This window comes from Myotis daubentonii, chromosome 3, assembly GCF_963259705.1.
Source record: "Myotis daubentonii chromosome 3, mMyoDau2.1, whole genome shotgun sequence".
NCBI classification, from domain to species: Eukaryota; Metazoa; Chordata; class Mammalia; order Chiroptera; family Vespertilionidae; genus Myotis; species Myotis daubentonii.
This window is the reverse complement of record NC_081842.1, coordinates 188,102,109-188,128,948: the sequence shown is the minus strand read 5'-3', so window position 1 is coordinate 188,128,948 and position 26,840 is coordinate 188,102,109. Positions and strand designations below refer to the sequence as shown.

General features: G+C 42.2%; 1 protein-coding gene across 9 annotated transcripts in view; it reads right to left on the bottom strand.

The window, feature by feature from the left end:
* Nucleotides 1–26,840, bottom strand: part of MKNK1 (MAPK interacting serine/threonine kinase 1) — a 45,012-nt gene that overhangs the window by 7,330 nt on the left and 10,842 nt on the right. For 3 of the 9 annotated variants that reach the window (XM_059689688.1, XM_059689694.1, XM_059689687.1), the window contains exons 1-7: nucleotides 17,630–17,660; nucleotides 15,390–15,491; nucleotides 12,877–12,974; nucleotides 10,113–10,192; nucleotides 8,475–8,548; nucleotides 6,120–6,224; nucleotides 3,056–3,111 (exon numbers count right to left, since the gene is read on the bottom strand). In XM_059689688.1, coding sequence (XP_059545671.1) covers nucleotides 3,056–3,111; nucleotides 6,120–6,224; nucleotides 8,475–8,548; nucleotides 10,113–10,192; nucleotides 12,877–12,974; nucleotides 15,390–15,491; nucleotides 17,630–17,654 — 540 coding nt within the window. In that variant the 5' untranslated portion in view covers nucleotides 17,655–17,660. Of the gene's footprint in view, nucleotides 1–3,055; nucleotides 3,112–6,119; nucleotides 6,225–6,820; nucleotides 8,319–8,474; nucleotides 8,549–10,112; nucleotides 10,193–12,876; nucleotides 12,975–15,389; nucleotides 15,492–16,395; nucleotides 16,444–17,629; nucleotides 17,661–19,030; nucleotides 19,242–19,522; nucleotides 19,614–23,951; nucleotides 24,148–26,840 lie in introns of those variants that run through there. The other 6 variants (XM_059689689.1, XM_059689692.1, XM_059689690.1 and 3 more) reach the window with 6 other exon arrangements.

Below are 26,840 nucleotides of genomic sequence, written 5' to 3'. Positions count from 1 at the left end.
TGTTTATCATCAAGAGTTCCATTTACCTCCTGGAGAGCCTGGACAAGTTCAACTGCTCCTTTCCTTCTTTCCTCCCTCTCTTCATTTTCCCCTCCCTCCCTTTTCTTTCTCTTACATTCTTTCTTCTTTTCTTTTCCCTTCACTTAGCCTCTCTTTTTTATTGTGATGAAATATATATAACATAAAATATGCCATTTAAATCATTTTAAGTGTACAATTCAGTGGCATTAATTACACTCACACTGTTGTGCAACCATTACCAGTATGTGTTTGCAAAACTTTCCCATCATCCCAAACAGAAACTCTGTGCCCATTAAGCCATAACTCTCCATTCACCCCTCTCCCCAGCCCCAATAACATCTAATCTACTTTCCATCCCTATGAATTTATCTATCCCAGATATTTCACATACATGGAATCACCCAACATTTGTTCTTTTAAATCTGGCTTATTTTGCTTATATAATGTTTTAAAGGTTTACCCATATGGTAGCATCTATCAGAACTTTATTCTGTTTCATGGCTGAGTAATATTCCATTGTACTAGTATGTATATACCCACATTTTGTTAATCCATTCATTTGTTGATGGACACTTGGGTTGTTTCCACATTTTGGCTATTGTGAATAATGCCACAACAAACACTGGTGTTCAAGTTCAACTCTCTGTTTTCAATTCTTTTTTAAAAATATATTTTTATTGATTTCAGAGGGGAAGAGAGAGAGAGAAAAACATCAATGATGAGAGAGAATCATTGAACAGCTGCCTCTTGCAACCCCCCTACTTGGGATCAAGCCCACAACCCAGGCATGTGCTCTTACTGGGAATCGAACTGTGACCTCCTGGTTCATAGGTCAATGCTCAACCACTGACCCATGCTGGCCGGGCTGTTTTCAATTCTTTGGGGTATAAGCATAGACATAGAGTTGCTGAGTGGTATGGTAATCCTATATTTAGCTTTTTAAGGAATTGCCAAACTGTTTTCCGCAGTGGCTGCACTACTTTACATTCCTACTAGCAATATACAAGGGTTCCAATTTCTCCACATCCTTATCAACAGTTGTTATTTTCCATTTTTTAAAATTATAACCATCCTGGTAGGTTGTGAGGTGGCATCTCATTGCATTTCCCTAATGACTAAGGATGTTGAATATCTTTTCATGTACTTATTTCCATTTGTATATCTTCTTTGGAAAAATGTCTATTCAGGTCTTTTGCCCATTTTTCAATTGGATTGTCTTCATGATATTAGAAATTCTTTTTTTTGAAAAAATGTATTTCACCGGTTTTTTACAGAGAGGAAGGGAGAAGGATAGAGAGTTAGAAACATCGATGAGAGAGAAACATTGATCAGCTGCCTCCCGAACACCCTCCACTGGGGATGTGCCTGCAACCAAGGTACATGCCCTTGACCTGAATCAAACCTGGGACCCTTGAGTCCGCAGGCTGATGCTCTGTCCATTGAGCCAAACTGGTCAGGGCTAGAAATTCTTTATATATTTTGGATATTAAACCCTTATCAGGTATATGACTTACAATTTTTTTCTCTCATTCTGTGGGTTATCCTTTTATTTTTATTTTTTTAAATTTTTATTGAACTTATGGGGTTAACATTGGTTAATAAAACTATATAAGTTTCAAGTATACAATTCTATATATCATCTGTATGTTGTATTGTGTGTTCACTAATCAAGTCAAGCCTCCTTTTAATCCCCCTTTTTTTTGTTAATCCTCACCCGAGAATATTTTTCCATTAATTTTTAGAGAGAGTGGAAGGGAGAGCGGGGGAAGAGGGAAAGAAAAACATATCATTGGTTACCTCCTGCATGCGCCCCAATGGGGCCAGGGATTAAACCTGCAACCCAGGTACTATGTGCCCTTGACTGGGAATCAAAACTGCAACTCTTTGATATGTGGGCCAATGCTCTAACCACTTAGCCACCAGCCAGCGCTCCTTTACCCTTTTTAAATTTTCTTCATAATGTCTCTCTTAATTTTAATTTTTCAACCATAATAAAAGGGCAAAAAATCCATGCCATGAAGATCAAATGAAACAAAGAGCATGAACAGAGTAGTTCAGAGCACTCATAGCATCTGGGTCAGGCTACCTGAGTTTTAATCTATAGTCTACTACTCATCAGCTGAGTGACTCTGGGCAAGTTTCAGTTTCCTCATTCATAAAATGAAGATAATAATAGTATCTATCTCATGAGATTTTACAAATACTAAATAGTTATAAAATTTTAGTATATCCACACAGTGCTGGCATACTGTAAGCACTACAAATGTTGACTATAATAATTATTAATAATCATAATGATAACAATGATAAATTATATAGTTTAATGCCAGAGTCATTGACAGGAAGGCACAAGATCATATTGGAGCTAAAACATTACTATTCCCCACAAGAGTTGTAAGTACTAAGTTGACTCACATATTCACTCACAGCCATTCCTCATGCATGAGCTATCCCTTAATTCAGACCAAGACACACATGTTCATGCATACACACATGTATACACACACAGAACTATGAATGTGAGCCATCAAAACCACCAGGGCCTAAACCCTTCCTACCAAACACAGAATCTGTCACATTCATACGTGCTGATGGAAATGCAAACACTTGTAGATTGAGTTGAGGGAAAGTTTAAAATAGATGGCATTTGTTCAACACCAAGTATAAATGTTTACTTTTTAATGGGCAACGAAAAAAGAAACAGAAACTCATTTCAAGAACCTGCTTCCTAATTATCACCTCTAGTGACATATATACCATGATAGAAACATCATTTATAGGCAGAGATTTGCTTCATGTAAGATTAAGTTGTTGTTTATGACTCTCATCAACTGCTCGAAAGGTATGTGCACGGACTAGAAAACATTCATTTTGTGTGGGTCTCCTATATTTTACAAACTCTCAGGATTAAGCCAATCACACTGCTGAAACAGCAAAGAAGGGACAAGGATTAATCCTGAAAACTGCTAACAACCTATATTGAAAGCAAGGTGGCTTTCCCGCATCAGTGCAAACACTGTAACATCCTAAGTACCTTTTCTGCAGATTCACACAATATATTTTCTGGCTTCAGATCTCGGTGAGCAATGCCTGAAATGACAAAGAGCAAGGAAATAGTTAACATATGCACATAATTATCAAACATTCCACACACAATTAATTTTTTCCAAATGCTGTTGTTCGCAGATTAATTCCCAATTATGGTACATTAAAAAGTCAACGAGCTGCAGGAGGCAGAAGTAACCAGAGACAAACCAAAAGCACCGTTGAATCTGCAAGTCGGTTTGAAGCAGAAGCTTTAGAAGTCTGGCAGGAGGAGAAGGGCTAAATGAATCCCAGCCAGCCTACCTCTCAGCACTGTGGGGACAACCAAGAATAAGAGGCCTAACACGAAGCAGAGCAAAGAGCTCTGCAAACAGCCGTGTTTGGAACAGCTATGCTGAAATAATGAGTGCCTTGTTTAAGAGCATCTCAGGGGGCTGGGACTGCTCTACCTCATTTCTTCTTGTGTGGCCGATTAAAAAAAAGATCCCGTCAGTGGGACTTCCTTCGTGTTCAGAGGATCGCGTGTTAGTGAACAATCTCCCAAAGCTTCCCCGATTCCCTTCTCTCCTGCTCCGCATATCCGAGACAGTCCTGCCAGAGCACAGCAGAGACTGCTTGGGCCCATGGGTGTTCTTCAGATAAGCCCTCTTCCCCCTGCGTTTTGGCCAGCCCTCCTGAAGGAGACTGCAGATAGTAGCTGAGCACATGAGGGGTTAAAACCTATTGACTGGGCCATGAAGGCACCTGGGGGAAAACCACCTTCTAACCAAAGACAGGGACAAAGACCACTCGCAGGACTGTGGAATTCTAGTGGTAGACCCAGAAACCTCCCTTCCTCTTTCCTACTGCAGAGTGTATGAGGCAGAGACAGAAGGGCTGCAAGGCTGAGCAAATGTCAAACAGCTACTGCTTGGAAGGACTGGAGAGCAGCAGAGGATTCTTGGGTAACAGGAAAAAGCAGAGACGGCTTTACTAAAACTCCCTGGATGATCCATCTCTCAGGCAGCCCTACGACTCCCTGGCAGGTGACAGAGGCCCAGCCCACCGGAGGCTCTTCACTAAAGGAAAAACCTGAGCTCCAGCAGGCTCAATGACTTCATCAGTCACCTAATTGAATGAGAACCCAGAGCAACTCAGTCCAGGCTGCACAAATTGAGTCGGGCTGCAGCTCTCCGCACTAAAAGTGAAAGATATTTTCCATTACAGCAAGTGCTCCCACAGAAGGATCATGAGCCACACATGGAGCCTTGCTCCCCAAATAGGTGCTGATGGCCGAGGCGTTCCCCAGCCTGAGAACTGAGGGCCCTGTGTAATAATAGGCCTGCCTCTATGAGCGTACCAGCCATCCAGCTACTCCGGTTCATTTCCCAGAGGTTAAGCTGCAGTGTGTCCAGTATTTAAGAGTATGGAACTTGTTTCCGGGCTGACCCATTCTTGCTCAATTCATCTTCCCGGTGTGAAGTTATTTAGAAAACAGCCAAGTTCAGCTGGAAATCGTTTTTCATCCCCTCCAACTTCTAGGCACATGGGCAGCTGCCCAGCTAGATGCTAACAAGCATTTCAGAACTCCTCAGACACCACCAGCCTCTTTTCCCTTTAGTGCATTCTTGAAAAAAAAAATAAATAAAAAATAAAACCCCCTTTACTCCCCTCTAAGGTATGGATCTTGTAAAAAGCGTGACCCAGTTTTGCAATCTATGGAGGCAGCTTGGGGAGCAGTTGTAAATCTTTGTCAGGCAGGTGTTACCTACATACATCCCAGCTTTCAGAAACAGAACCACTGCCATCCATCATGCTGCAGAAAGCACAGACCCCCCCACTTCTAGGAAATTTCATCCCATGTACAAGTCAGGCCCCCAACATGGTGTGGCCTGGGTGCAGATCTCTCTCCAGCCACTGGAAGAAGTGGGTTAGAATCAAGGAACCAGAACCTCCACACCAGGCCACACCAGCCTGCACTGTGCGTGAGCAGGATGCCTACAGTGGTCCTGTGTACTCACAACCAAGGGGCCCACATCCACAAAAGTGAAGGGAGCAGAGTGAAGTCACACATTATTCCCATCAGGTAGAATGCTTTAAGGGAATATTAGGAATAGAAATGCATTATGCCAGGTGGGGGACAAGGATGGAGGAAATAACATTATTGAAGAACCATGTACTATGTGCAGGTACTATGCTCCATATTGTATATGTCTACACACATAGGACACACTCAATTATGTAAGTACAGATGAAGGATTAGAACAGTGCCCAGCACATAACAAGTGCTATCTAAGTGTTAACTACTCTTGGTGATACAATTCTCTCCATAATTCTGTGGGGTAGGCATTATTCTAGCTGGTAAAAAGGTAAAGCCAGAATTCATTATTTCCATGGCACTGCTGTTGGGCAAATTAAAAAATGTATGCTATAATTAAACATATTTATGGAAATGGACAAAAACACCCAATTTGCCAAAACATTTAATTTACCAAAAAAAAAAAATTCTTAAATAATCAGTCCTAAATAAGTATTGTAAACCAAAGTGTAATTCAAATACTAGCAACCCTGCCTTTTACCATTGTGAGGTTCGACAGATACCTTGAACTTACCATGTTAATAGAAAAACGCATTTTCCATTTATTGTGAACAAGATATAAAACTACATATATACTATCATGCCAATATAGGTGGTGCATTTTAAAAGACTAGAAGGAATAACACCCACATATTCATACTAGAGAGGTTGTATGAGGCATGGTTTGCCTTCTTCATTAGAAAAGGGAAAGACAATCATCCACATCCACACACCCACATATACCTTATTCAACATGGATTTTATTGTTCTCTTCCCTGCTCTTTCTTCCATAATCCTTATCATTCCAAACAGGTCCTCATCTATCCACCATCCACATCAGAAGTCTAGAGGCATCCTGGTTTCCCCCTCACCCTCATGGGTAGGCCTGCCTGCTGCACCCGCTCTTGGCCCAGCCCCTCTGCCTGGCCTGCCTTGATCCCTTGGTCCCCAGAGACTGCCTAGCCCAACCCACCGCCAAGGCAAAGGCTCGGCTTACCTTTGGTGTGCAGGAAGTCAAGGGCAGCAGCCACATCCTGTACCACGCGGCTGGCCTCTCGCTCGTTGAAGTGCTTCCGCTTCTGGATGTGGGCCAGGATGGAGCCTGGGAAGCAGAGGGACATAGGGAAATGCTTTTTCAGGCTTCACTGAGCATAACTTTTCAGAGGCCAAGTGTCCACAGGTTTGGGTGGGGGACATAGGCTTACTCATTGCTGAATGTCCAGCACCAAGTGTGGTTCCTGGCACAGAGGAGGTACCAGCACAAAACTACTGAATAGAGCGGAACTGCTAACCTCTGTACTGTCTATGATGAGTAGAAGGGAGTGAGAACAACTATTTAAATGACCAAAATATGTAAATTCCATTTGGCTTCTGGAATAAAAAAGAACTACAAGTGAATCCACCTGGGATAGGGGGCCTTTCTGTAGGAATTTTTCCTCCTTTGCCTCTGACTTTAGATCCCAATGAGAGCATAGCCTACAAACAGAAATGCCACACCCTCACCAGATATACAAAGATTTAAAAAAAAGAGAGAGAAAAAATTTCTTTCCCCTGAACTTTCATTATTATTATTATTATTATTATTATTGTTGTTATTATTTTGTTGGCAACTTGTTTGAGAAGTCTCTGAGTTTCCTGATGGATGATCATCACCTCGGGCCTTAATTGAAGTCCAAACTATACTCAACAGTAAAGTACCTCCTTGCAATTTCTCAAAGACCAAGTAAATTTCGTTGGCTAACATTTATTGAGTAGTTGCTATGTGCCAAGCACTGTGTAATGCTCTTTAAATAGATTATCTTAGCCTCACCACAATTGTACAAAATGTATAAAATACAGTTATCCCCATTTTATAGATAGGGAACCAAAAGACATGAATGGTTAAGCACTTTGTTCAAGATCATACACCAGTAAGTGGTGGCATCAGGACTTAAGCCCAGTAAGTTGGGCCTCAGAACCTGTGCAGACTTCCCCTCAGGAAGACCTGTGGCCCAAATGCTGGACAGATGAGTTGCCCTGAGCCAATCACCCTCTTTACCCACTGGGTCTGGCTTCAGTAGAGTTGCTCTCAGAGTGATATGTACAGATGACCCAGCGGCATCGAGTATTAATACATGTAATTCAAAGTCCTGGTGCTATTGGGCGGGGCAGGGCAGGCACAGGCACTAGCATATGTATGGCTTGGCTCCAATGTGGTCTATGCTCGCTACTGGAAGCCAGTATTTCTGGACTGCAGGTGTCATCCTAAAAGTGGTACATGTTTACTTATTCTGGCTTTGGCACGGACATGAGATTAAAGATCTTTCACTTGCCAGATGAAACAATCAAGGGATCTCAACATGTTAGGAAACATTCCAAGAAAACCAGCTCCAGGCTAGATCACAGGTTTGTCTTGCTGCAGTGAGTCTCGTTTCCAAACTTGTTAAAAAGGAAGGTGGAGTGTAACACACTTCTCAGCTAGTCCCCATCGTAGCCAATTGTTTTAATAATATTAACTGCTGATAATTATTAAACCCTTAGTGCCTACCAGGCACTGAGCTAAGCATTTCACATGAATTATCTCATTTAACCTTCATAGCATCCCAAGGAGGTAGGTGCTGTCATTATCCCTATTTTACGGATGAAAGAATACTGTTTGGAAAGGTTAAGTGACTTGCCCAAGGTAAGTGATGTAGCTAGACTAAAACTTAGCTTTGCTGGTTTCTAAAGCATGGTCTTTTAACCATCATAGTCCTCTATTCAGACATCCTCCCTAACTTTCACCTTGCAAATGTGCTCTAGGGTTGGGTGAGTGATGGGGAGAACAAGTGCCTCTCTATCTCCTTCTCTTTGTCAGAAAAGCAACTTCAGCAAGCATCCCGGTGATTGTGTGTGTAGGTGATGGCAGTAGTGGTGATGGTCAAGAATGGCATCATTCTAACTGAAGGTTGGCACGTTCTCTGGCCTCTTTTCTATCCTGGGTCTGTATCCTAAACAATGGGACCCTCCTTTCCCCTGGTGAGCCTTTCTGGACTTCACAATGTATGTAGGAGCTTCCACCCACAATTAATTGTTAAGTAGTGAATGTGTCAAAACATGGATTGATAAATTGATGACTACATGTATCTATTTACGAGCCCCATTATAATGAGAATGCATTTATAGAATGCCCACACAGGTGACATTCTAAGCTCTGCAAAATGCTAATTATCATCCTTCCCTCCGGCCTCCCTTCTCCCAAATCAAGGGCAGTTTTAAGTCCTTCATCCTTTTTATTAGCTTGACTCGTTTTAGAAGTCTCTGGGATTCATGATGGATGATCACCACCCTGGGTCTTAATCAGAAGTCCAAACACATACTCAACAGTAAGTACCTCCTTGCAATTTCTCAAAGACCAAGTAAAACCTTGTGTCATCTTCAAAGAATTCAATCAGCTCCAAAATGTTCCTTAAATAGGGAAAAATAGGAGGAAAGGAAAAAAAGGAAAAATGGTATTATATATTAAAGCCCATTTTACAAATATACAATGAAAAAAAATACACAACGCCCTGTAACAGGGCAGAAATCAACTTGAAATCAGAATGCTTATTAAAGACCCATGTTTGAGAAGCAGCCAATGGTGTTAGCAAGACTCAGGTCACCTTATCTTTCCATAATGTTTAGTCTCTGGTGTTTTCACCAAGTCTGTGCTGTCAAACCCCAACCCTAAAACCCACTAGGTAGAGTTATAAAAAAGTCCTGGTCACATTAAACTGAATAAAATCTGCAGCCGACTGGAAGCAATTGCGGCTAATAACACTGAATAGTAGGTGTGTGTCCTGGAGGCAAGCAGCAAATAATTACTTGCCCTCCCTCTTGCCCATAAATCACGGGGCAGTATTTACATTGCCTGGAGAAAATGGAAACATCTGTCAAATAGACTTGGGGCCTAACGTAGGCACCGCTAGACCCTAACTGCTAAGCGCTGCTTAATGAAACACCGTGTTCCCGGCCACCGTAGCACTTGTGGCCTTCCCCGGTGAGCACTCCTGTCTGCCTGAGCATTACCGTGCTCCGCCAACAAGGTCGTCTTGTAACTCAGTAGGGAAGCCACCAGCCTGGATATCGAAGGTGTTGGGGCTTTTTTTCTTTTAAAGAACGAAATAAACCAAGTAGAGTCTCTAATGCTGAACTCAGAAGCTGCAGGCTGAAAATAAAAATCTGTCCCTCATAAAAAAATGCTGACCACTTTGGGAGACACCAGGCTTTTACTAGTGCGAAGGCGTCCAAATAAGATGGCCAAAATGGCCTAATTTGAAAGAAGATTGTGGAGGCAGTGCCTGGAGTTAAATCAACAGCAGCCCCCATCCTCCAAGCTTAATGACAAAGCCATCAATACCGGGCCACTGGCTCCCTGCTGACCCTACCATGGAGAGAAAGAAAGGGGAAAGCGAAGTCTTAGAGGTGACCCTGATTTAAAGCCACAGCGGGAGAGCCACTCATTTGGAGCTGGTGGTGAGCAGGCTCAGACAGGGCTGGAGAGCACCTTGGCCCAGCTGTCAAGCACAGAGGTTAGACCAGGTCTCACGACCCTCAGTAGTAGCTACACATATGTAACTATCATAGGAACAGAAAACAGCAGCAAATATTCTTAATAGTTCTCATCATCCTCATCCATTAATCACAGCAGGTTCCTAAAAGTTTCCACTAGGCAACACTCAGGCAGTCTAGTTTCCACAGGCACTTGAAAGAAATAAAACTCGATTTTTGTCCCAGGCACTCATTCAGATTGCTCACTCATCTAATGGACCTGAACTGCTGATATTTATAGTATTTCAGCCTAAATAGGAGATAGCTTCTTTGCTGCTGTTATTTCTCCTCTCTATTTTTTCTAAACATTGGAACACAAGGAGTTATATGCAGTTGTGGGGGAAGAAGTGAGAGTTCAGGTCAGGAGATGGTAAGAAAGAACCTTTTTCTGCAGCCACGCATCCCCCCAGAGAAGCAGCAACTAGCCCAACACTATACTCACTTGTTTCCTTGACACTGATATAGCGTCTCCACCTCTCGAAATACCCTACTCCGACTGTGCCCTGCTTGTTTTTCGATGATCTATGAGAAGAACAACATCTGTCAAATATTCCTACCTAAACTCAAAACACCCCTCAGCAGGAGCCCTCTGACAGAACGAACGGCCAAATTTAGCCCAAGTCAGTTACAAGCACAAGTCTGGAGTAGAACTTGGTGACATAGGCCCTGTGGCTCTGTCAGCAAAGCTGCAGACTGGCCCCAGGGCTTTCCAGCCTGGCTGGGCTGTTTGACTCTGGCCAAGCACAACTCCACGGAAGCCTCTGAGGGCTGTCCCCAGCTGCCCAGGGGAGACTGAGGCAGCCAGCAAGACAAAGGGCTATCTCTATCCAGTTCTTATTCCAAGGATATCTCTTTTTGCCTTTCGGGTAAGAATTTATAAGCTCTAATGAAGGATCTCCTAGTGCCGGAGGAAGAGCAAGGGGCAATGAAGGGCCCAGGTCAATGCCACCTCTGCAGTTCATGCGAGAATTTACCCTTTGGCAGGCACTGTATTAAGTCATTTAGGCACATAATCTCTTAACCCTTAAAACAAATCCCAAAAGATAGAAAGAGGTAAAACATTTTGCCCACAGCTCTGATAGGTGGCAGGGCTGGAATTCAAGCCTAGAGCTGCCTCCGAAGCCCTTGCTATCCTATACTGGCCTGTATCCTACACATCTTCTCTCAAGAGAACCCGGAGGCCTTATCTCTCCTATGGTACTGTGGGATGCTCCCCCTCCCCACCTGTATTTGGAGATGCTTGGCAAGTACTGACTGAAGGAATGGGTGAGCCAACAGATGAGCAGGTAGTTTACACAGGGGGTGGCTGACTCTGAACATGTCTTCGGACCCACCCAGAGTCCCAAACTGCTGCTCTGCAGAGCTGGCTCTGCTTCACAGTCCCACGTGATGAGCAGGGTGATGACATCCTGTTCCTTCACTCCAAGGATGCTGTGTAGAACACTGCAAACTTCTCCAATACGTTGCAGCACACATATCCATGACCAATGCAATTTTCTAAATAAGTCCATGTCTGTTAGTAAACCTCTGGGCCCGTTTTCTGCACAGAGAGGTGTACGTAGTGCTGGGGCACAGAAGCTACTCAGCTCGTTCTTTCACCAAATATTTCAGATCAAAGTCAGGAAGAACTTTTGAGAAGGCAAGCTATCTAGCAATGGCATAATTTTTTCTGAGGAGGTAATGCACTCCTAATGCTAGAGATGGGGGAGCAGAACATGGTACAACTATCTGAGGAGTTATAGAGGATATTCAGACTAGATTATCTTGAAATTTCATTCCCACCCTGAGACTCTAGTGTTTATCAGTTGGATGCTTATAGGGAAAGCACTAATAAAACCAAATATTGTGCAGCCATGTGGGGAGAAGCAGCCCATTTCTAGGGAGTTTTCAAGGAACACGAGAGACATGGACAGAACTGCTGAAATCTAAGAATTGCCAAGCCAGGGTCCGTCTTTGCCCAAAGATGCCAGGGGACATGGAGGAAGGGCCTGGTTTTCCTCTTGTGAACCAACTTTGAAGAAATAGGTCTGTCATCCATAAATGTATTCAGACATTTGAAAATCAATTGACATTTGCAGTTTTTACCACACTTAAGGCATATTTTTAAAAAAAATTACTTGTAATTTATACTGATCAGTTTCCAAAAAGGAATTGAGGCAGTACTTTTGTTACTATATGAAACAAAACTCCAGCAAAAAGGAACATGGCTCAGCAGAAGTTTTCCCCTTAATAAATCCACAGCTGGGACTATAGCAGATTGGTTAAAAAACACACTTCTTCCAGGAGTCAATTTGGCTGAGTCTGCCCATATGAGGCAGTGCTTAGGCCTGGTGGCGCAGGTGAATGATTTGAAATAAGTCTGAATTGCCCCCTTAGAATCAATAAGACCTGTTTCTAGATCAGTGGTTCTCAAACTTTGGTGGATATTAGAATCACTTGGAAACATGGTAAAAATACAAAGACCCCGATGCAGGGTCTTTGAGAACCACTGCTCTCAATCCATCTCTTTTTCCGTACGAGGTCAGCACATGAAAGCACAGAGGGGTGAAGTGAGCCATTCCAAGATCACACAGCTAGAAGCCAGCTCTCCTGTCCCACAGCTCAGTGCTTGCTTCGTCCTCGTGATCATGATACTCTACATCACTTGTAAGCATTCTGTCATTTGTAAAATGTTTCTACTGATACCAGTTCATTTTTATTTTCACCTTCATAACCAATCCATGAGACAGAAAGGTATTAATATCTTCATTTTGGAGATGTGGGAACTGAGGTTCAAGGATTTATTTGACTTCACCAAAGTCAAATAGTAGTAGTTTGTCAAAAGAGATTCAGGTGGGCTGTCTCATTCCAAATCTGTTTGTTTACTCCCTGAAGCTAATTTCATTTGTCAGATTAATAAGAAGCATTAATACTATGAGCCAGGCATTGTTTCAAGCCCTTTGCACATATTAACTTCTTTAATCTTCACAAAAAATAATATATAGGTTCTATTATTACATCTATTTTACAGATGAGGAAACTGAAGGACAGATAGACTAAGTAACTTGCCTAATGGCACACAGCAAGTAGAGAAACCAACATCTGAATTCAGCAAATATAGCTTTGGAGCCCCAAATCTTACTGAGCCACCACACTGGGGAACATGAAATTTATTTGGTTTAGGACTATGTACAAAGTAAAGCCAGACATCCAGATGAAACACTCACTTTGACAGCATACTCTTGGCCATTCTGCAGGCTCACAGCTCCTTGAACTTTGGCATAGGCTCCCTCTCCAAGCAATTCAGAGGTCAGCTTGTACACATCTAGAGATGAAATGGATGAGAGAAATAACAGGATGAGTCACCCTTTGCAAGTTAAGATGGAAAGAAGAGCTTCTGTTACTCAGCTTCCTTGGTCTGACAACACAGGCACACGGTGACTCCCCAGTGCAGTGACGAGGAAGACCATTAGCTTTCCTGGCCATTTCAGGACTCAGTTTCTCAACAACTAGATCACATAGAAGACATCCTGTTCCCCATTTTAGAGATGTGGTCAGTGGAAGGGTTTCTATTCACACACATATTTCCTGAGCACCTACTATGTATCAGACAGCATATTAGATTCACAACAGGGACAAAGCAAGGAATAAAATATAGTCCCTGCTCTTTGAGAATCACAATTCAATGGGGAAGACAGACACGTACACAAATGACACCAGAATAAACTAGACAGTGGGAAATACTATCAGAGAGAGGATAAGACACAGTAAAAAGGAGCCAGGAAAGGGAAAGGTTCTATCTATCTGTTCAGAGAATCTGGAGGATCCTCATAGAAGGGGTGTAATTTGAATGGACACCATGCATTCACTTACTCATTTGCTGAGCATCTACTGTGTGCCCAGCTCTGTGCTAGGCATTGGTGATACAAAGGGGAATAAAACCCTGTTTTATTTTATACAACACACAGGGAAGTCCCCAGGATCCTCTCTGGAGGTTTTTGAGAAGTTTCCAGAAGTCACCCACAGGAAACAGGAGACAGACATAAATGTAAACGGAAGCCTTGAGGTTTTTAGGGTGCTGAGTCAGAGTGGTTCTCACAGAGTAATAGGCTTGGGTTGAGAGAACATTTAGGTGGCCTGCCCAAGCTCACAAATAGCACAAGCTCTTTGAGCTCTTCCAAAGGATGCTACAGCACCATCGGAGTCTCTGCTGGGCTGGCCTCCTTTTCCCCTGGCCTCCATTCTGCGGCTTCTTCCTCTTGAGGCAGCCTAGCACTTAAACCCACAGACTGAGCAGAATACTTTTTAACCATGAAATTAGGTTTTATCACTCTGAGTCATGAGAAGCCCTATAATTGCACAAGCCATCCTTGAATAACAGGAACTACTCTTAGATTCATGGAAAGAGCAAGACCTGTTGATTTGGAAATTATTCTAAAAATCATGGTGCTTCTGTCTTTCTCTCTCCCCTTACCTCCTCTACCCCAAACACACACATCTACTGACTGGGTTAAAGAAAAGCAGGCTCATAGATACAAAGAACAGACCGACAGCTATCAGAGGGGAGGGGAGTTGGGGGGCTGGGTGAAAAGGTGAAGGTATTAAGCAAAAAACAAACAAACTCATAGACACAGATAACAGTATGGCGATTGTGAGAGAAAGGGGTGGGGGAAGCATAAGATGGTATAGGGGAGATAAATAGTGAAGGAAACAGACTTGACTCTGGATGGTAAACACAATATAATATACAGATGATATATTATAGAGTTGTACACTTGAACCTATATAATTTTATTAAACAATGTCACTCCAATAAATGCAATAAATAATTAAAATAAAGAACACACACTGTTGTTTGTAAGTATTTTAAATAACATGCTTTACTCACAATGGACATTTGGTATTAGCCTTTTACACATGTCAGAATAGGTTGGTGGTTGGAAGTCCAATATTCCTGACTCATAAAGAACTGGTCACTAGAACTACTGTACAAAATTATCAATTCACTAGTGTATCTGCACTATTGGAAAGAGGGACCATGAGGGGAAGCTATCTCAGGTTTCACAAAAGAAAATAGATGAAGGGGCATGTCACTACTAGGAGTAGCTACTGATCCTTTCAATTCTTTGCAGAAGTGTCCAATGATTCACTTCAGCCCATCACATGCCCAGTGGTAACAGGACGAGCATTGAGCCTGGTGCCTCACACAGGATTCAAAATGTTTGATGACCAACACTGTGTCCCTTGAACACAACATCCACTCTTAAAACGGTGTCAAACTCAGCACAAGTAGCTGCAATCTCTTGGAGTCAAGTTCTCTGCTTATAGAAGATTGAAGTTTCATTTGCAGCCATGGCCCTCTCTTCCTCCTCCTACAAGGTTGCTCTACCTCTCAGCAGCCCTCCTAGGAACAGCCGAGGGAAAGATCGCATCTGGAAGGGGCAGAAACACACCAGCCAATCTCACTGCATGTACAACTCTGACAGATTGGTCTTCCTGTCCCTTGACCGCTGGGAGGACGCCTGTGCATCATCCAGGGGCTTTTCTCATCTCTGCTCGCTCTCTTTCTGTCACTCCTTTGAGTAAGCTCTTGCACTCCTTCTTTCATCCCTATCACACACATAGCCATGAGCTGGCTCTACGATAACACAGATCCTGTGATCTAGACCCATGGGCTTTTGGGAAGCTCCTCCCATGCTTGGGAGCCACAGCCCTGGTCTAAGAGAGTTGCGTGACCAACCTTCAAACTTTCCCAGCAAGGAGTCAGTGGCCCGGGCCTTCCGCTTCTTCTTCTTCCTCTTGTCACTTTCTGCGATAGGAAGGGGTTCACTGCTGCCCATCTCTGGGAGAAAAGTGGAGATGTCAGGGAAATATCACTGTACTGATCAAGCTGTAAGTTCGCCCAGAAGCAAAAACAAAACAAAACAGTGGGAGGGGTGGCCCGGGACCCAGGAGCTTTACACTGATGGTTTTTAAATATCTGTGAGGACTATTGATTTGTTTTGACCCAGGAGGCAAAACTAAAGGCAAAACCATTATAGCAGATCGTTAACTGTGGAAAGAAACTCAGACAGACAGGCTAGATTAAAAGAGGATAGCAGAGGCCTGCTTTAACCAAGCTCATTAGCACGTGGATTTAGATCTGCCACCAGTCAAACTATAGTCCCCAAACAGAACAATGAATCCATAAGCAGAATCCCAGCTGTGACATCCTCTAGCTTCAGCACCAGAAAGACAAGAAGGAGGGTGTGGTTGGGAGGGAGTGCATGCAAATGAAATCATACGATTAATAACATCCCTATGTGGATGTGCACAGGGATTTCAACGGCCTTCAGTGGAGATTGCCTCTGTGAAGGTACAATAGGGCAGGAATGTCTACGAGCATAGACGAGTGCCTATGGAGCCAGAGCACACTCTTCCCTCTCTGCTCCTTATTTGAGGGGATACAGGTAGGGTCCATTCAGAAGTCTGCAGTTGACAGGTCTACACCAGGCTGCTGGATGAGGTCATTTATTGCAAAAGCATTATTATCTCTCCCTGGCAAGCACCTGGTGCCCCCTGTTAAAGGGAAAATTTGGGAGACAGATATTTGGACATTGGACAGGAAAAAGAAGGGACAAAAAGAATAAGCAGGAGACTGAGAAGGGGAAAGAGAAAAGCAGGAATAATGAGCCAGTACCCAATCGTAGTACTGTTTCTAAGACACTCTAGTAAGGGCCTTCCCCTGGTAAAGATAAATTACTTACAGAACATGTCATGCCCCTGATCCAGAGTGGAGCCTTAATACTCTTTGCCTGCAGTTAGAAATAATAAGATTTCTCTGAAGTCTCTGGGTCTAAATCCCCACCAGGGTGATTAAACCTTTACATCCTTCTAAAATAGAGGCACTCGAGTGCTGATGGGGCATATGGTGTGAGAGCCTTTTAGACCAACCTTCAATAAACACAGGCTCTGGGTTGTTGGATTTTTTTTTGAGAGAGAGAGATTTTTGAAATGGAAGCTGGCTCTTTGCCCATTGAGGGAAAAGGCCCACTCTCTTCTCAGAGGACCCTCCTGAACATGATCAGAGAAATGGCTCAGGAAGATTGATTAGAGCTGATGCACGTATTCTATGCACTGTTCTCAGAAGCGAATACATGACAGCCATGAGGAGAAAGCACACAGAACGACAGCCCTTTTCAACACCACAATCCAGAAAGCATGGTTAGGCAGCCAAGTGTCTGACAGCTCAATTTAGGTGCATTCTTCCTCCCACTTTTAGGATCTGATGACAGAAGATTTTCAATTATACTTTATAGAAGAGATAACCACAGGGATAAAAGGAATCCATAGAGAATCTCAAAATATTACTCTAGGCAACAGCTTCAAGCACAAGATTCATCTTGTGTAACATGCTATGAATTAAAAAAATTAAACTTAAATATCAGCACCCAAATATCCACCCTGACCAAGGTATATTAAAAAGAAAAGAGCTGCTCAATATAGTGAGACATTCTACAGAAATAAAACACAGGATCACTCATCTTCAGGTGCTCGGGGAGGGGGCACTGATCACTGTGACAATAGGCTGAGAAGGAACCACTGTCCCTCTTACTCTTCCTCTGTGTGCAGTGCAATGTCAACCCTGGTCCCCATTTATTTTCTCACCAGCACTGCAAACCAAGTGCAGATGGGACAGATTTTAGATTCACTTCTCTTTTTCCTCCCGCTGCCCACACTCTGATGGAAGGCCCAAGGACAAGCAAAACAGCCGACAGGCAGGCAATGTAGAGGAGGAGCCAGAGGGCTGGTGGCATTATAATTCACAGGGGACGCTCAAACATTCTTACGACTCTAGCTAGAAAACCCTGTTAGCCGCAATTTATACTTGGTTTTTACCACAGCAGGGCTGAGGGAGCCTCTTGTGGAAGAAGCATACCTCTGAGCACGGCTGCACTCAATATTAGATTTTATGGCTTCACACACAAAAAGATAGAGTACCTGGTCTATTCTGCATGGATTTCATTGGAAGAGGGTATGCCAGAAGGGACAAATGGTTAAGACTTTCCTTGGAAACAGACCTTGTTGAAGGAGAGTTGTTTTTAAAACTAGGAAGAAAAAAATGTAGGAAGACAGTGAAGTGAAAAAATATGCTTAACTTCCCTGTTTACACTGAAGGAACAGGGAAGGGAGAGGTGTCATAATCTTACCAAGGAGCTGATAGTTTCCTCTCTGGAGCCTGTGTATAGTCTATTTCATCACCGGCAGTGGGGCCTTATTTAACATGCACGCAATCAATTGAAAAAGCTTCTTCAGAGGGCAAGATTCCACAACCAAGCAGGTCCTTGGCTCACCTCCTTCCCTTGGCCTAAGGCAGTGGTCGGCAAACTACGGCTCTTCCACAAAACACCGCGTGCAGGCGCGCACGTACAGTGCGATTGAAACTTCGTGGCCACACTCAAGGGGCCAAAGAGCCGCATGTGGCTCGCAAGCCACAGTTTGCCGACCACTGGCCTAAGGATTCTTCTCAGCTATTAAAACCCATCTCAAAAGTCTCTATCCCTTTGAACAAGTTAAGGTCTGTGCAAACTCTGTTAGGCACTATGCAAATAGATGGGATTACTGCGCTGAACTAGAAGTTAAAGCTCCATTCTCTGCTCCCCAACCCTGCTGGAAACTATTAGAGCACTGATTTTATGTGGCCTTGAGAGCTCCCCGAAGTTCCTAAAGGTCAGGACTGCCACCTGTTCATTCACCTCCGCATCTCCTTAAGTCAGACATACTAGTACACCAGCCATCAGAGAACATGCACTGAAATGAAAATGATATAAAATGATGCACATATGAGGTGTTAGGTATAGTGCATGTTACCCAGGCCCTTTAAGTAGAAGTGCACATGCTGAAAGAAATTTGGGTACATGTTTGCCTTTCAGACAACACAGTTTTATGAATTCCCTGATAAACTTCTTCTCAAAAAGAGTGCTGTGAAACTCAAAAGGTTTTGAACTTTCTAGCCGTAGCTACAGGACTGGGCAATGTGCCTGGTACTTCAGAGAAGGAAGTGAGCACTTCTTTTGTTTTCAGACTGAACCAGCTGGTGTGGAGGCTCCGGGCACTTCCACCGCCTCCTGCCCTTGCCTTCATCTTGGGCAGGGCTCGGTGGTCCACACTTGTATATTGGTGGAAGTGGAGCTGGAAAGGAAGCACACTGCTGATAGGGAAGGCACATGGGCTTGGCATCAGGAGAACAAACTGAGTCCTGATTCAGATGGTACCAGACATAGTACCAAGGCCAAGTTTCTTCACCTCTTAGAGTCTCAGTTTCCTCATCTACAGGATAAGTTTAAAAATAATGCCCACCTTTTCCAGCAACCCCGTGTGAGAATCCAGTGATATACTTACTATAAATGTGCTTCAAAAACATGTGTACGCCCTAGCTTGTTTGTCTCAGTGGATAGAGCACCGGCCTGCAGACTGAAGGGTCCCGGGTTTGATTTGGTCAGGGCACATGCCCAGGTTGTGGGCTCAATCCCCAGAAGGAGGCGTGCAGGAGGCAGCCAATCAATGATTTTCTTTCATCAATATTTCTATCTCTCTCCCGCTCTCTTCCTCTCTGAAATCAATAAAAATATATTTAAAAACAAACAAGCATGTATATGCACACATAACAGAGTAGAAAGACTATACAGAACTACACAAAAATGTTAATACTACTACAATTTGAAAGAGTGTCTACTATGTGTCAGGCACAATGCCAGGCATTTATATATATTATTATCTTTAATTCTTATAATAACCCTAAAAGATAAATATTTCACCATATTTCAAGTGAAGAAACTGAGACTCAGAGGCTAAATTATCTACCAAATGCCAAACATGTACTTAGTGGTTTACCTGGGATTCAAATTCAATGCTGCCTTTTCAAGTTCAGTCCATTTCTAATTTACAGTAGTTTTCTCTGCATGCTGGGGTGATTTCTATTTTCTTCTTTATATTTTTTCAGTATTCTCCAAATTGTATACAATGAAATTCATTACTTTTTATGCCATTATTATCTCAGTCACATTTTATTTTTCAATAAAAGACACAAATTTCCTCCAATGCACATTGAAATTTTGAAGCTGATTATACATTTTAAAAAATCATATCTAGATTTCTCTGTATTGAAATTCAACATTTGGTGAAGAAAAAACATTTCAGGAATATTGGTGCCAACCTGAAGATATTTTTATAATCTTGACAAACAACAAATGCTACTTCAATTCTTATCTTTTTAAGTGCTATTTTTTAAAAGAAAAAAATATTGTAAAAGCAAAACAATGCACTGAAAATTCAAGCCTGAGAGACACCAGGTTAAATTCTAGCTCTCTGCATGAGCTTTGGCAAGTTGCTTAGCTTCTCTGACTACCAGCGTCTTCATAAACAAAATGAGGTCACAGTAAGGCCTAGGCTGCTTATATCACGAGGCTGTTATGAGGATCAAATAAGAACCTATTACACACATACTGTATTGATTAAGCACCTACTAACTGTCCAGTGCTAGACAGTGAAAACACAAGAGAAGACATAGTCTCTGCCCTTATGGAATTTAAATCCACTGACATGTAAAACAATTTCAATACAGTGGGACAAGTGCTGTGACAGGGAGTACCAAGTGGTGTGGAGCAGAAGAAAGGCATCTAACTCAGTCTGGTAACTACAGGAAGGGATAGCTAAGCTGGCACCTGAAGGAGGAGTGGGAACTGGCCAAGATGGGGCTGGGGAGAGAGACAGAGGAAGAGCACGTGCTAAGGCCTGAAGGAGAGGCAGCATGGCCGATTAGTGCTGGAGCAGAGGGTATGTGGGGGAGTGATGGCAAATCAGCCAAAGGAGTGAGCAGAGGCAGAGTATGTGCAGTCTCACCATCAGAGTATTATCATCATCGTCAATCATAATGAATGTGTCTAGTCCTAGACGTAAGTTTATCTTGTTTTCTCCATTAAAATAAGAGTAGGGCCCAGCCGGTGTGGCTCAGTGGTTGAGCATCAACCTATGAACCAGGAGGTCATGGTTGGATTCCATTCAGGGCACATGCCTGAGTAGCAGGCTCGATCCCCAGCAGGGGGTGTGCAGGAGACAGCAAATCAATGATTCTCTCTCATCATTGATATTTCTATCTCCCCCTTCCACTCTGAAATCAATAAAAATATATTTAAAAAATAAGAGTAGTAAAGCAAGTTCTCCCTTCTTTATAAAATCTGTTAGTCAACAAGTATTGATTGTACTCCTATGGTAACAGCTGTTAAAGATACAGATTCAACAACCAACCTGGCTCCTGCACAGGGAGAGCCCAGAGAACTCACAGAGCAGATGAAGAGTCTTACCCAGGGGGACTAGAAAGGCAAAAGATGTTGCTGACATGAAAGTACTGACCCACTGTTCTCCCCAAAGCTAACCCTAAGGCCCACCTTCTGAAAGAACTGTCATTTCTCTACGAAGTCTTATGAGCCACAACGCCCCCAAAGTCACCAGGTCTGCTCCATATTTTGGCAGAGCCTATAGGGAACTGACCAGCTCCTACATCTGGTATGTGATATCAGGTGATCATTTTCCCACCAAAAAGGAGACTTTGCTGGCTAACAGTTCGGCTAACTCAGCTCATGCTCCGCTCCCAACCACTCTAGAGTTCTTTTCAAGATCTAGGATTCACTCCTCTTCACATTCTTTAAGATTTACTTCCTTCTCTAGAAAGTCACAGAGAATTCTAGAGAAGCAATAGCAGTGAGAGCAAGCTGATGAGTATAATGATCAATTCAGCAGTTTTCTCAGTCATCAGCTGGCTGAGGGCCCCCAAGCAAATGGAAACTGAGAGAATGAAACTGAGGCAATGAAAGTAAGGGGGATGGACACTCTTAAGGAACAGCCCAAGACTAAGAAATGTGAGGCAGAGGAGGAGGCAATCAGGAGGAGCCTGGGGAGACTGAGCCCATAACATTTACTTCTCTGAAGCAGTAAAACAGCAATTAAAGTAAACACTACTACTACAAGTAGTTATAGGACACACACGCTTATATGGTGCTTACCATATGCCAGGTAATGTTCTAAGCAATTTACAAATACCACATTTTACATGTACTATAACTTATGTAATCTTCACAACTCTATGAGGTAAGTATCATTATTTGCACATTTTACAGCTGAAGAAACTGAAGTACAAGGGGATGAAGTAATTTGCCCAGGGTCACATAGCTAGTGGTGGCAGAGCTAGGATTTAAATCTAGATAGTCTGGCTTAGAATTCAAACTTTAAATTATTACACTATATTTAAACCTTAATACTGAAAAGCAGAAGAGGGTAGCCAGTCAGAGTTAGCCAGACATCAACAAGAATGCATTTATTTAGAAACTTTAACACAGATATTCCCTACTGGTATGCTATGAATGAGGTATGATACTTTCATCAGGCTAAACAATATAATTTTCTATGTGTGCTATGATGTCAAAAAGGTTGATCATCACTGCTCTCACATAAAAGGAGTATATTATAGCCACTTTATCATTATTGTATTAATCTGAAACCTAATTTATCAGAAGTTTTTTCTTGCTCTGAGATAGCTTTGTATTTTGTGTTTTGGCATATTATGTAGGAAGAACTACAAACCAGTCCAACCACATTATTTCATGGCAGTTCTTGTATCAGGTACAAGGTTACATTCTTTTTCTGCCAGACCTAATAGTTGGCTTATTTGGTTTCTGATAATATCATTACTACATAGGGGACAAGGTCAAGGAAGGGGTACATTCAAACAGAAGCTAGTCAAATTTAACACATGATGGATAAGAGGAGGTAGCTGTGAAATCAGCTCGATCAAAGGACAGTCTATAAGTGTGATTCCAGGGGCAAAGGCATGTCACAGGTTTTCCCCAAGAGTCCTGTGTGTAGTAAGGCTGGACAGCATTATGCAGATTGCAGTGTCCCACTCAACTACAGTAAAAGAAGTATGCAGCCTGCTAAGGTGCCAGCAAGGTGGTGATTCACAGCAGGCCTTGAAATGGGCTGGGATAGTAAGATTCTCAGAGGCAAAAGGTCTAGATTCAGGCCCATCTTCTTCCCCTGCTCTGATACTGGGATCACAAGCAGCCTTCAAGAACTGTCACTGCATCTCCTGGTGGAAGGAATGACAAGAAAAAGGGCAAGAGGGGTAAAGAAAGTGTGTGTTTAAGACGTGGCAAACAGGAAAATGGAATTACCATATGATCCAGCAACCCCACTTCTGGGTATTTATCCAAAGAAAACAAAACACTAACTTGAAAAAGTATATGCATCTCCGTGTTCAATGCAATATTTACATTATTTACCAGTATAATAGCCAAGATATGGAAACAACCTAAAGTCCATTGATGAATGATTAGCACACACACACAATGGAATATGATTCAGCCATAAAAAGAATGAAATCTTGCCATTTGTGACAACCTGGGGAAGGCAAGGAAGGCCTATAACTAAGGAAGGTGTAGAAAAGAAGAGAAAGAAGCAGAACTGGTCCTGCTGAACAACTGGAGATGGAGTCAAAGACTACTCTCCCTCTGTGTCTAATCTCTCTACCCCCACTGCCTAGTATGGAGCCAGGCACAGAGGAGGACTCAATGTATGTTTATTAACCAAAGTCAGAGAACCCTAAGAGCAGTAGGACCTTCAAAGAAGGGGAGAATTCAGGAAGGGAAGCTTATTGGGGATGGGGAGCCATGGAAGACAGTGTACTACTGGGAAGCTTCAGATGAAGGGTGACATAGCAGCAACGCATGAAAACTCACAGATCAGGCTAAGACCATTCTCACCTAGATATCATCTGACCCAATCTACAAATGAGGCATTATTTATAACTTGCCAGGCATGATAGAAACTCAGGTTAGAATGTTATACAGAACACTTCAAAAGGTCATCATATATGTCACTTCTAAGTTAAAAAAAAGAACTGAAAAGATACATCTCGAGTTATTTTAACAATGGTTACTTTGGGAGAATGAAATTGAATGAGTACAAAATTTTATTTTTTATACTGCTGTTGTATTTTATTTGATTTGATATAGTTGTTTTATAATGAAAAGTAAAATAAATAAATTTTACTTACTGCATGGTTTTCCTTATGAGCCTCTCTGCTATTATATTCTGGTAGAAATGTGCTCCCCCGTTTAAGTAACTGTCTTAGGCATGCCAGGCAGTCCAGCTAATCCTGGCTGCCTAACTGAATACTGAAATCTCTGACTGACTCCTTCCTCTGGAAATAGAGAATGGCAATCTAAAGCAATCTAAAAGTCTAAGTAAAATGTATAGCCAATCTTACCTATAGGTTTGCTCAATTTTTAGAAAGCAAATCCTCTGTAAACCTGAAATTCCAGATAAAATAATGCTTCTGACAGGGGGTTGCTGTCTTCCAGCCGCAGGAAGTGTTTCAATGGTCTCTGCAGGTAGCACACATTCTTCAGTTCTCTGCTTCAGTTCAGCTTCTGCTTCTGCTTCATCAGGTCTGCCATGAAAATCTTTAAAAAGCAGAAATAGAAAGGATATCAAAATGCTGACTTTTTTGCCCTGGCCGGTTTTGCTCAGTGGGTAGAGCATTGGCTTGTGGACTGAAGGGTCCTGGGTTTGATTCTGGTCAAGGGCACATACCTGGGTTGCAGGCTGGATCCCCAGTGCGGGGCATGCAGGAGGCAGCCGATCAATGATTCTCACTCATCATTGATGTTTCTATCTCTCTCTCCCTTTCTCTTCCTCTCTGAATCAATAAAAATATATTTTTTAAAATGCTGACTTCTTTAAAAGAACCAGAGAAGATAACGATCAACCTAAGTTTTCCCCAAACCTATGCATTACATCAGCAAGTAGATATACATAAAGCAATCACAGACTTCTCCAGTCTTTAAAATCAGACATTTGAGCATTTGCAAATGTTGAGATTAAGCATTTGAAGATTTAACAAGTGTCTGAGTAAAAGTTTTCAAATTCTGTTTCCACTGTGGGATTCTAGAACCAAAAAGGCAAAACTAGACCTAGATGACAGATAGGGACACCTCTTCTTGCTGAGGAATCTCACGTGGAAGGTAAAAGCTGATATTTCTCTATTGTCCAAGTCTAGAGGCTGAAAGATAAACTAGATTCTGAGAGCAGCAGGTGGCATGAACAGGAACAAGGTTTTATGTCAAATGCATAATTATTGCTAGTTTTCTATGTGATGGCTTCATGGTCTGTCCACTGTTATTTTTAATCTCATAGCTCTAGCTATCATGTGTCAAAGTAGATTTGTGAATTTCTCGACAACTTGAATGTGTACTTCCCCCTTTTTCCAACGAAAAAGCTCTGGAAAAGCAATTTCAATCTGAATTCTGGGAATCTTGTGCCAAACTTTCTAAAAAGGTTTTCTAACTGGAAGCCAGATGTGTTTCGCCATTTCCTCAAATCATGTGTCCCAAACTGAACTCACCCCAACCCCACCCACCGCCTCCTTCCTCCTTTCCCTTCTTCTCTATCAGATTATATCATCCTGCCAGTCACCCAGCAACAGAACCTTTAAATCATTTCTAATGTCTCTTTCTTTCGCAATCTTATAAGCTCCAAATACTCACACTGTCAGGCTTTCCCTCAGCCTGTTATGTAGCTCTTTGAAGAATAGCACCTATTCTTTCTTCAGGGTCCATCACAAATTACTTCATCCAGCATTTAATCAAACCCACAGTATACTACTAAAATACTTAGAGCTAGCTATACACATGCTTATGTGGCTCTCCCACTAGGCTACAAACTCCTCAAAGGCACAGACATATCTTTTTCATCTATGTATTTCCAGCATCTAACACAGTATCTGGCGCACACACACATGCACACACACACACACACATGACTAGTAAATATCTGAATGAATTACTTTATCCATGAAATATTTGTTTATTGTGCAACAGAGAATGTTAGCACATAGAATAACCCCTCCTACTTGTGCCTTTTATTCCTGAACAAATCTCTGTGACTCAATGAAACTATTTCCAGGGCCCAAAGAAGCTCTCTCCTTGTGGGCCACACACTTCCAGAGACAGCCTTGAACTTCAACTCTTTGCCTTTAGTCTTGTCACAATATTAAACCCCCGTGTTCCTGCCTTCTTATTGCCTATAGTAGGGGTTGGCAAATTTGTTCTGTAAAGGAGCGGGTAGTAACTATTTTAGACTTTCTGTGTTAGATGGTCTCTGTCACAACTATTTAATTTTGCCTTTATAGAGAAAAAGCCACCATAGACAACACGTAAATAGATGATTATGCCTATATGTCAATAAATATTTATGGATACTGAAACTTGAATTTTTCTTTTTTAAAAGCTCTTTATTATTGAGATTACAAATGTCCCCTTCCCCTCCCCCCATTATTCCCCTCTACCTCATTCCCGCCCCACCCCAGGCCTTAGGTCTGTGTCCATAGGTAATGCATATACTAGTATACATATAAGATCTTTGGTTAATCTCTTCCCACACCCACTTCGCCCCTTCTTTCTGAGATTCATTAGTCTGTTCCATGTTTCCATTCCTCTGATTCTATTTTATTCATCGGTTTATTTTGTTCATTAGATTTCTTGCTTATTTTGATTTTTAGTTTCATTTGTTGATAGATATGTATTTATTGCCATTTTATTGTTCATATTTTTACCTTTTTCTTCCTCTTCTTAAAGAATACCCTTCAACATTTCATGTAATATTGGTTTGGTGGTGATGAACTCCTTTAGCTTTTTCTTGTCTGTGAACCTCTGTATCTGACCTTCAATTCTAAATGATATCTTTGTTGGGTAGAGTAATCTTGGTTGTAGGTTCTTGCTATTCATCACTTTGAATATTTCTTGCCATTCCTTTCTGGCCTGCAAAGTTTCTATTGAGAAATCAGCTGACGGTCATATGGGCGCTCCCTTGTAGGTAACTAACTGCTTGAAATTTGAATTTTCATGTCACAAAATATTAATATTCTTTTGATTCCCCCTTCCCCCAACCATTTAAAAACATAAAACACATTTTTACCTATGGTCTATATGAAAACTGGTAGTGATCCAGAAATGGCCTATAGTCAAGTTTGCCAACCCAGCTTATTTCCCCTCCTTACAATTCTATTCCTCTACATACACACATATACCACCCCCCCACACACATGCACACACATGTAGGTCTACAGTAAAAACAACCCTTAGAATTCCTTTATAGA